At 38.7% G+C, this 12,049-nt stretch overlaps 1 protein-coding gene across 3 annotated transcripts in view; it reads right to left on the reverse strand.

Annotated features, from left to right (window-relative positions):
* The window catches only part of ASCC3 (activating signal cointegrator 1 complex subunit 3), a 513,547-nt gene that overhangs the window by 259,770 nt on the left and 241,728 nt on the right, over positions 1 to 12,049 (reverse strand). For all 3 annotated transcript variants that reach the window (XM_074948158.1, XM_074948157.1, XM_074948156.1), the window contains exon 13: positions 9,246 to 9,317. In XM_074948158.1, the coding sequence (XP_074804259.1) occupies positions 9,246 to 9,317 (72 nt within the window). The remainder of the gene's footprint in view (positions 1 to 9,245; positions 9,318 to 12,049) is intronic.

Genomic DNA, 12,049 nt, shown 5'->3' on the forward strand with positions numbered 1-12,049 from the left:
GGGACACCATCGTAGGGCCTAATCACATCAGCCACACTATCAGAGGCTCATTCACCTGCGCATCTACCAGTGTGATATATGCCATCATGTGCCAGCAATGCCCCTCCGCCATGTACATTGGACAAACTGGACAGTCTCTACGTAAAAGAATAAATGCACACAAATCAGACATCAAGAATTAGAACATTCAAAAACCATTTGGAGAACACTTCAATCTCTTTGGTCACTCGATTACAGACCTAAAAGTGGCAATTCTTCAACAAATAAACTTCAAAAACAAACTCCAATGAGAGACTGCTGAATTGGAATTAATTTGCAAACTGGATACAATTAACTTAGGCTTGAATAAAGACTGGGAGTGGATGGGTCATTACACAAAGTAAAACTATTTCCCCTTGTTTATTTCCCCTCCTACTGTTCTTGTAAAATGCTAGAAATGGCCCACCTTGATTATCACTACAAAAGGTTCCCCCCTCTACCCCCGCTGGTAATAGCTCACCTTCTCTGATCCCTCTCCTTACAGTGTGTATGGTAACACCCATTGTTTCATGTTCTCTGTGTATATAAAATCTCCCCACTGTATTTTCCACTGTATGCATCCGATGAAGTGAGCTGTAGCTCACGAAAACTTATGCTCTAATACATTGGTTAGTCTCTAAGGTGCCACAAGTCCTCCTTTTGTTTTTGGTAAAGACTCTCACAAGAGCATACAGAGGAAACTTGATAACCACAAAAGGGAAGTACTAATTCCGGTCCTGGATTTAAAAAAAGGATAGTTATTTCCCTCTAGTTCTGTTTCTGTCACACAGGATTCTCATTATTGCATCTTCTGCTTCAGTGTGAGACAGAGCATACAGCTTTTTGGTCCTCTGAGGTAGTGATAGTAGAGATGAACATGAGATATCCCTCTTCTGACAGTAATACACTACCTCCTCAGCACCTAGAACCTTCCAGCTACTTACTAAACTGCACACTGACAGCCTAAAGGATACAAAGAAAGATTCCAAAGAGCATGACCCTTAGCTGGGTGAAATAATCCTCTAAAATATCTTACAAAGAAGGAGATTTACATGTAAAGGAGAGGAAACGATTTGCAGATACCATGTACACACAATTCATACTCTCAGGAAGTAAGTAGCTTGAGGCATATATAAAAATATAGAATGGCAAAACATAATAGGCAATATTAAAGAAACACGCTCATGCCCAACCTGGATGCAAAAAAGTTTATTTGTAAAACAAGGAGTGTCACACAATGACAATTCTAAAAAAACAAATGCTACTCTCAAAGGATTCAAAAATTCCTTCCAGGGGTGCTATCTGTCCTCCCACCTGGGGAGAGGATAGAGGATCCAGAGACACATTAATGTCTACATTTTTACTACACATTTTGATATAATGTTAGATAGCAAGAGTGACTATAGAAGCTATCTTGGTAGTAGGAAAAAAAGCAACCAATTTGCCCAACATGGTTCATATTAATCTACAACACTCTCTGCTGCAGAGTAGTATGACGACAAATGGATTAGTGGGAATTAAAAAAAAGACCACATATTCAGAGAATAGACTCTGCAGTTACAATAGCTAGGATAAAAAGAAAGAAACACCAATCACCAGCTAGAGTCATTACAAAAATTCCTTCATCTTCAAACTATCATACTCTATTGCAACATCATGTGGATTATGGGTAGGTTTATGCTTCTTTTGAAGCATTCTACATTGTCAGGGGCAGGATGCCAGACTACACAGACAATCAGCCCATTCCAGGATGGTAAATCCTATGTTTCTTTAGTACTTAACACAGAAACACGCATATTTTAAAACTTCAAATTAAAAAGAAAAATGTTGGTAATTTCAATATGCATTTTACCATTTTCTGTAAGATTGTTTTCTCAATTACCTCTGTTTTTTTTTACAATATCCCTCAGCTACTTACATCTGATACACTGTGGGCATCACTGAATTAAAATACAATAAACTGACTTGTTGTAATTTTACATGCATTCAGTACTTAAATTTCTCTTCCGGATATTCAACGTACTGACAAGAAAACACATCTGCAAATGGTTTGAAGTAGAAAATGTCAAGCAACCATATTTATCCTGAAATTTTAAGGTCAGTAAGCTAAACAACTCTGTGCACTAAACAGCATTTTTGTCACTCACTAGTTAAAACCATTATATAACATCCATACATTAAACTTTTAAACAAGAAAGTGCTCAAACTTATAGTATCTTTAAAAAGTTACTATCAACAGCAATCTGGATCTCTCAACGTGGAACCAAATTGAGATTTAAATAGCAAAGAAAACAATAATTCTGCTGAGAGTGAAAATGTACTTTTTATTGAGCTGTTAGTTTGAAATAGAATATTCAAAAATTGAGTTCAGTGATTGTGTCAGCTATTGAAATTGTTACATTAAGATGACAAACTTCATTTGACTTCTCTCAGCCATAGTATAGACCTCAAAGTAAAATGCAAACCCACAGTCATATTTTTATTTGTACTGAACCTCAAAATGATTTTCAAGTAAAGTTACACAAACAAAAAAAATTCTCCCAAGGAGATTACACTGCTTACAAAGTTTTATTTGAATTTCCTCTATAATAATATAAGGTTATTGTAGTTTGTAGCACAATGAAATCAAGAAAGCAATTTGTCCTTTAGCCAAGAAGACTGTTCCACTCAAATCTCCTAATGGAGGCATCACTGACAGATGTAATGCTGGGCGGACACTATCACAAATTTTACTCATGTGAAACCACTGTTTCTGAAGCAGCACTAAATGGGATCCCCAGGCTCCAAATTATCAAAGAGCTTAGTTTAGAACCATCTATAAGTGATCTTGAAAAGGTGATCACCTCCCTAGCATTAGAAAGCCCAAAGGAAAAGACGGAATTCCAGCTAAAGTACTGAAAGGAGGAGGACAGATTGTGCTTAAATATCTGTACAATATCCTTGCTTGTTGGGAGGAAGGAGTGATAGCACAAGACAAAGGATGACAACAACATAATGTTGTATAAAAATAAAGGATATCAGAGTGATTACAACAACTACAGGGGAATCACTCTCTATAGTGACAGGTTTCAGAGTAGCAGCTGTGTTAGTCTGTATTCGCAAAAAGAAAAGGAGTACGTGTGGCACCTTAGAAACTAACAAATTTATTGAGCATAAGCTTTCGTGAGCTACAGCTCACTTCATTGGATGCATTCAGTGGAAAATACAGTGGGGAGATTTATATACATAGAGAACATGAAACAATGGGTGTTACCATACACACTGTAACCAGAGTGATCACTTAAGATGAGCAAGGGTGAGGGCGGCGGGGGAGAGAACCTTTTGTAGTGATAATCAAGGTGGGCCATTTCCGGCAGTTGACAAGAACGTCTGAGGAACAGTGGGGGGTCGGGGGTGGGAAATAAACATGGGGAAATAGTTTTACTTTGTGTAATGACCCATCCACTCCCAGTCTCTATTCAAGCCTAAGCTAATTGTATCCAGTTTGCAAATTAATTCCAATGCAGCAGTCTCTTGTTGGAGTCTGTTTTTGAAGTTTTTTTGATGAAGAATGGCAACTTTTAGGTCTGTAATCGAGTGACCAGAGAGATTGAAGTGTTCTCCAACTGGTTTTTGAATGTTCTAATTCTTGACGTCTGATTTGTGTGCATTTAATTCTTTTACGTAGAGACTGTCCAGTTTGACCACCATACATGGCAGAGGAGCATTGCTGGCACATGATGGCATGTATCACATTGGTAGATGTGCAGGTGAATGAGCCTCTGATAATGTGGCTGATGTGATTAGGCCCTACGATGGTGTCCCCTGAATAGATATGTGGACACAGTTGGCAACGGGCTTTGTTGCAAGGAGATGTTCCCGGGTTAGTGGTTCTGTTGTGTGGTATGTGGTTGCTGGTGAGTATTTGTTTCAGGTTGGGGGGCTGTCTGTAAGCAAGGACTGGCCTGTCTCCCAAGATTTGTGAGAGTGATGGTCGTCCTTCAGGATAGGTTGAAGATCCTTGATGATGCGTTGGAGAGGTTTTAGTTGGGGGCTGAAGGTGATGGCTACTGACGTTCTGTTATTTTCTTTGTTGGGCCTGTCCTGTAGTAGGTGACTTCTGGGTACACTCCTGGTTCTGTCCATCTGTTTCTTCACTTCAGCAGGTGGGTACTGTAGTTGTAAGAATGCTTGATAGAGATCTTGTAGGTGTTTGTCTCTGTCTGAGGGGTTGGAGCAAATGTGGTTGTATTGTAGAGCTTGGCTGTAGACGATGGATCGTGTGGTGTGCTCTGGGTGAAAGCTGGAGGCATGTAGGTAGGAACAGCGGTCAGTAGGTTTCCGGTATAGGGTGGTGTTTATGTGACCATCGTTTATTAGCACCATAGTGTCCAGGATGAGGATCTCTTGTTTGGACTGGTCCAGGCTGAGGTTGATGGTGGGATGGAAATTGTTGAAATCACTGTGGAATTCCTCAAGGGCTTCTTTTCTATGGGTCCAGATGATGAAGATGTCATTAATGTAGCGCAAGTAGAGTAGGGGCATTAGCGGACGAGAGCTGAGGAAGCGTTGTTCTAAGTCAGCCATAAAAATGTTGGCATACTGTGGGGCCATGCGGGTACCCATAGCAGTGCTGCTGATTTGAAGGTATACATTGTCCCCAAATGTGAAATAGTTACGGGTGTTGCTGGAAGAGCATTTTCCTGGGTCACTTTCAACAGATTACAAGTTCTTGCTGACCATCAAGAGCATAAATCTGGCTTCTGTGCCAGGAGATCAGCCTGCAAGTTAGAGTCCCATATGACGTGATCAGTCTGACAGCTTTGAAATTAGCAGTGGTCTGAAACAAAGATGTGATCTGGCAGCAACATTCATCAATATATTTTTCTCCTTAGTGGTTCATCATGCTCTCTCATCTACCACCAAGGGTATACAACTTTATACAATATCAGCTGGAAAATTCTTCAACATTGCTCACATGAGAACAAAACAAAGTTAAAGATGTGTTGATGAAAGAACTTCTTTTCACCAATGACACAGTGCTCATTGCAGACAGTGAATAGGAGCTCCAGAAATTTTACAATAGCTTTGTGTTATCTTGTGATTAATTTGGACTAATCATCAGTCTAAAGAAGATAATGATTATGGCACAAGATGTATTGATAGCACAAGAAGTTTTAATAGCTGACATTATGATAGAAGTTATGCACAAGCCATGTCTGGATCAGCTACCTTGGATAATCTATTTTTGGATTACAGGCTTAATTCTCACATCAGAAAGCCAGCCATCACATTCAGCCAACTGACTGAGTGCATGTGGGGTAATAGGAAGCTGACAAAGTTACGTGTTCTGAGTATTCAAACATGAGAGAAAGCTAAACACCTTCCACACTCACTGACTTAAATATCAAGTCAGAAACCAAAGTTCCTGATACTGAAATACTTGAAAACAGAAAATTGCCAAACAATCACTATTCTTAAACACAAATTTCTTTGTTGGCTCAGTCATCTGCACCAGCTGGATGACGGACACATTCCAAATGACCTCTTTATGGAGAACTTGTGGATTCTCCATGGCCACTGGGCTGACCTGGGCTCAGGTTCAAGAATGATCGCAAGCAGGATTTGAAAACTTTCAACACTGACATTGAAAGCTGGGAAAAGGCAGCTAGTGATAGGCTACATTGGAGGGCTGTGCAGCACCAGGGAGTCAAAGAAGCCTAAGAGAGGTTGTGGAGAAAAAGAGAGCAAAGAGGAAACCACAGCAGGCCTCAAGTGCCAATAGTGTGCCATTTCATCTTCCGGCCCTGTGCCTTACACTTGCACTATCTGTGGCAAGGACCGCCGCTTGAGAAGTGGACTTCTTAACCACTTATGATGCTGTATGACTGAACTGAACTGCTTTGGCGCTTACACCATTGTCTTTGGAGATGGATTATTGCCATCTACTGTAGTCTAATATAATCACAAAATAGAGATTTTTTAATATTATCTTGTAAAAATATATATTTTTCTGTAGCAATACCAGAAATTGTACATATTTAAATCTTACGGAGTTAAAGAGATTGGTACCATTAGGTCTATGCATAGCCAGAGACAATACTAGCAAACCAGGAGAGAACCGAAAGATGATAAATAAAACTCACCTAATTGCTCGGGCACTTAATGAGCATGCTTGTTTTTCTATTTACAAATGGTACTGTAAGAAGAATCAGCTAAATCCACCTTGCTTGTAACAACAAAATGGGCTACCTCTCCTTTACTTTAACTTCGATGAGATCAGAGATTCTGTGTGCATTATTTGTGACAAAGTCATTTCTCTAGTGCTTAGGCCAGATGGACCGTAGTGCCATTTCTTGACAACACATCATCAGAAGGAGGAGAATAAGAGGTTGACACTGACTAATTTGGGGACCTTGAAGATTGAGGACCTTTGAAGTAATTTCTCTCAATTTCAACATCCACTTCCTCTAGTCCTGACCAAATATTTCTTCTGAGAAAGAAAACATATTTTGAAATCCCTCCAAAAAGTGTTTATTCTTAGATGTTTTTGGGAAGGGAACTGAAATCTCTTTTACCTCTAGATCTTTCACTGGAGTTACTATGCAGGGATTGAGCACGTGTTAGCATCTGTTGCTGCACTGGCCATGCACCATAAGGACCATGGCCATTTGTCTTAGATGCACCAAGCTGGTGATCCAGAAGCAGGAAATAAAAGAGTGATAAGCTATTCAGACACGTGGATAATAACCACCCCCACCCCTCGCCAAACTGCTTCTTGATTGGACATCAGTCTGAAACCTAAAAATGCACTTTAGAAACCTCCATTGCAGACTGAAGTGGAAGACTAATTGTGATTTTTATATGGGACATTTCAAAGAGCAAGAGATAGGAGATGCTCTACTACACATTTCAAAAACAATGGAATTCTTTGCCTGTGATGTACATATTAATCTCGGATAGTACACCTCTTAAAACATAGGTGGGATTAGGAAAGGCTGAAAGAAATTCTGATCACTAAAGTTACATTTAGCTACATTTAAAACTATACTTTAGAATTGTCACTCAGGAAAGAGAGAAACTATTTACAGCAAACTTTGAACAGAATCAAATGAGAGATGAATGGTTTAATGACCTCTTATGTAAGTGGAAAGGAAGAAATGATATCTGTTAAAGAGATGGACTTCTCAGTAATGAACCTTATTACCATCATTATAAGAGGAAATATATTTACACATCCCGCAATTGTCAATGGTTGATTTATGGATACATCAAACCCAAATAAAAGCAGGTTGTTCAGCTGGTATGCGGAATCTCTTCAGAAGCACTTTTGAGGGAGGGGAGGGATGGGATAGCTCAGTGGTTTGAGCATTGGCCTGCTAAACCCAGGGTTGTGAGTTCAATCCTTGAGGGGGCCGTTTGGGATCTGGGGAAAAATTGGGGATTGGTCCTGCTTTGAGCAGGGGGTTGGACTACATGACTTCCTGAGGTCCCTTCCAACCCTGATATTCTATGATTCCATGAATTCTTTTTAAACTAAAAAGGGACATTATGCAAGCACTGAAGCAATTCTAACTGAAGGAAAATAGGGTGGTAAAAGGTTTTTTTTGGATTTTTTTGGCAAGCACATGGTGTTTCAATTAGCTATCATTACATCAAAATACAAAATGGGAAATTTACCATGCATCCTCTTAGATAATGTGTTAGAATGTATTTGTTCATCATCTTAAGTTGGTGATAGTTTTACCTCTGCCAGACATACATTTAGGTTAAGATTTTCAAAAGGGAGCCTCAAGTAAAGCTCCTAAATCAACGCTTACATCCTACATTTAGTGGCTTGATTTTCAAAAGATACTGGGGCTATGTCTACCATGGTAAGTCAACCTATGCGATGCAATTCCAGCTACGTGAATAACTTAGGTCGAGTTACTGTGGGGTCTACACCGTGGGCGGTCGACGGGAGAAAATCTCCTGTCGACTTACCTTACTCTTCTCGTTGGGGGTAGAGTAGAGGGGTCAACTGGAGAGCAATCTGCTGTCGATTTGGGTGGGTCTTCACTAGACCCGCTAAATCAAACGCCAGTGGATCGATCTCAGAGTGTCGATCCCAGCTGTAGTGTAGACTCGCCCTAAGACCCAGCAGCTTCCACTGGAGTCAATAGCAAAATGCCCATCAACTTCAGTGGCAGCAATACTAGGACTTCATATTGCAAAACAGGAGGAAATTGCACACTGGGCCAAGTTCCTCCTGTTCTCCCATCATCTCTTGCCATTTTTGATTTCCAACCACACCTTTGTACAGCATCCGTGGAAGTTCCATCTTATATGGTATTTCACATGGTGGCAGAATGTAAAAAAGAGAAATAATTTAAGTAGCTCACTTATTTATACAATTGGGAAACCCTCAGATATGTGCCCATATGATGGACAGAGTTTTCCAAAGACACAAAGGGCAGTTAGGCACCCAATTCCCAGTGAAAGAAAACAGGAGTACCCCAACACCATCTTTCTCAAGGATGTATCACATATTACAAACTTTCAAGGGTTAAGAATTTGTCAAAATGTAAAAAGTACCCTAACCATGTAACACTGACTTAGAAAAGCTTCAGCCTATTGCCCTATTTTTTTTTTCCTGAGTATAGAACGTATGGGGGACGGATAGCTCCATCGTTTAGTGGGGAGGGATAGCTCAGTGGTCTGAGCATTGGCCTGCTAAACCCAGGGTTGTGAGTTTAATCCCTGAGGGGGCCATTCAGGGATCTGGGGCAAAAATTGGGGATTGGTCCTGCTTTGAGCAGGGGGTTGGACTAGATGACCTCCTGAGGTCCCTTCTAACCCTGGGATTCTATGATGTAGTTCTATAACATAGTTTATTTTTATTATAAAATGTAATATGTCTAAAATCCAGACCTACCATGCATTATGATTCAAAACTAATTATAATCACTTGATATAGTAATATCAGTTGTTTTAAAGCGCTATACCAGAATACTAGACATTTTCAGCCTTATGCTTCTTAGTTAAAAGTTAACATTTAGTCTAAGTTTTTGTGCATGAAAATATTTCTCATTAAAATACTTTTACTGCTCAGAAGAACTCAGAAATTAAGTCTCCGATTTAACTGTCTTAGAACACAGAAGAGGAAAATAAAGCATTTATTTAAAATACAGACTAGAAATTCTTGTTCAGATTTTTTTCAAGAAACAGATTCTGAGTAAAAAAAAAAAAACAATAAAAAATAAATATACCTGGTGTCCAGCTGTTATTTGCTTCAAAACATTTTCATAACATACTTCGTCCATATTATTCATCTGCTGCACCTGGATAGTAATAAGTGACACATTACCAACTGAAAGTAAAAGGCAATCTTTCATTCTAGTTGAAACATACTTTATATTAAATCAATTAAAAAGAATCCACCCAAATACTTATTAGAAACAAATATTAACGTCTGATAAAAAATACAATATAAAAACAGTTTTTTTCCTGTCATAATAAAGTCCTACTAGCATATGCACAGAGCACAGTAGGTCTATCAAAATCAAACACAAGTGTTTGAATATCAACCACATCTAAGAATTGATTAATAAAGCAAAATGTATTTGCTATCCATATAGTAACATCCACAGATATAAGATCAGCTCTCCAAGTCATTGTTCATTTCCCCCACATAAATTCAGATAATTCCAGCTAGTATTAAGAGGATTCTCTATAGGTGTACATAGTGTCATGTGAAGTGGAAAGAATTTTGCAGAGTAGCAGATCCTTTTTACACAGAGTTCTATGAATCCATCACATTATTATTTATCAGTAATTCTGTACCAAGAACTTACTATCAAAATTTCTGACATGATGCAAGTGAGAGAAGACAGTGCTGTGCAAGGATGTCAAGAGTAACATTAAAATAAGATTATCCAGTGACTCACAAACAATCACTAAATGTGGCTTTAGTTACAAACATTTAAGGTATTAAGCCAATAACTTTGTCCATATCTTATTACATTTCATATTCTATAGACTAATTTCATGATACAGTGTTAGGTCTTTCCTGTCTGAACGAAAACTTTCTAAAAGATAAAATGAGTTAAAAGCATAAAGCACAGTGTGGCATTCAAATCCTCTATAAGCAGAGCATCACACATTTACCTGGCCCACCCTCCTCTTTTCCATTCAAATTGTCATAGCGAATGAGAATTTCCACTGTACTATCCCAATTTAGGTTTTACACACTACTTAATAAAAAGGAAAAGAAAAAACTTTTTGAGGGGGCTGATGATACTAAGAAAGGAAAGGAAAGAAAAGGGAAATGAACAAATTGTGAGAAGTAGATCAAAAAGATAAAATAAAGGATAAGTGAATGCTAATAGCAATGCTGAGCTTAGATAATGATGACCTATTTAGGATTAGAAGAAATTAAATTATTTACTTTTCTTATAGTTTCATAAACATGGTGCATGTAAAAGGTTCCATTCTCAGCATCGACAGAACAGACTCTGTTTAAGTTATACACTTCTTGGAATAGGGACCACCCCTTAGTTCATGTTTTGAGTACACTGTTGCTGCTTAGCATCACTACTTAGAAAGGGATGTGCTTACCATCAGAAAAACAAGAACAGAAATACAAATAAAAGGAAAATAAATTTTTGTCTGGCAATGCTGGAAGAAAGGCAGGAGGCCATGGATGTGCTTTAATTAGGCCACAACTTTATTCACTTAAAATATCTGGAAGTACCCAGCAACAAGTTATACAGTGCAGAGTCAGCATCATTTCATTATTCATGTCCACATAATCCCCAGACTGATCCCAGCCATCCCTGACCTGGGATCCTGCCACCCTCCCCTCATATGAGGTGAAAGGGGGTCATAAAAGTGTGTGTGTGGCGGAGATCAGGTCCCCACTGTTCCAGAAATAGGAGCCCCCAATCCCCTTCCTCAGATCCCTTAAGGGAATTGCCTCTCTCGTTGTGGGTTCCAGGACTAGCTGCTCCAAGAAGCAGTCATTTATGGTGATAAGAAACTCTCTCTGCATCCTGTCCTGAGGTGACATGTTCCCAGTCAATATGGGGGACAGATGAAATCCCCCATTATTGTTGAGTTTTCTATTTTTATAGCCTCCCTAATCTCCCAGAACATTTCACAATCACCATCCTGCTCAGGTGGTTGATAGTATATTCCTACTGCTATATTCTTATTATTCAAGTACGGAATTTCTAGCTATAGAGATTCTATGGTATTGTTTGATTCATTTATGGTTTTTCCTCTCTTTGACTCTATGCTTTCTTTCACATATAGTGCCACTCTCCCCTTAGCACAGCCTACTCTGTCATTCCTATATACAGTAGAACCTCACAGTTATGAACACCAGAGTTACAAACTGACTGGTCAAGCACACACCGCATTTAGAACCAGAAGTATGCAATCAGGCAGCAGCAGGGACAAAAAAGCATATACAGTAGAGTACTGTGTTAAACAAACTACAAAAAAAAAAGGGGGGGGGGAAGATTTGACACGGTAAGGAAACTGTTTCTGTGCTTGTTTCATTTAAATTAAGATGGAAAATAGCAGCATTTTTCATTTGCACAGTAAAGTTTCAAAGATGCATTAAGTCAAGGTTCAGCTGTAAACTTTTGAAAAAATAGTATTTTATTCAGTAACAAACAGTTGCCATTCCTGAGGTGTTCTTAACTCTGAGGTTCTACTGTATTTTGTACTCTAGTATTACTGTGTCCCATTAATTATTATTTTTTTCCACCAAGCTTCAGTGGAGCCTATTATATCAATATCCTCATTTAATACCAAGCATTCAAGTTCACCCATCTTAGTATTTAGATTTCTATCATTTGCATACAAGCATTCATAAAGTTTGTCACTTTTTAGCTGTCTGCCATCATGTGATGTAACTGAACAGGACTCTTTAGCTAGTGAGCTCAAACCATACGGTAAATTCACAGCATTCAATCAATCTTATTATTTTTACCTCAGAAATTTGTTGAAAAGTCATTTGTTCACATATACTGATTTTATTATGGGGTCTCAATCTTTCTTTTAACCA

Source organism: Natator depressus, chromosome 3 (assembly GCF_965152275.1).
Source record: "Natator depressus isolate rNatDep1 chromosome 3, rNatDep2.hap1, whole genome shotgun sequence".
In the NCBI taxonomy this organism is placed as follows: Eukaryota; Metazoa; Chordata; order Testudines; family Cheloniidae; genus Natator; species Natator depressus.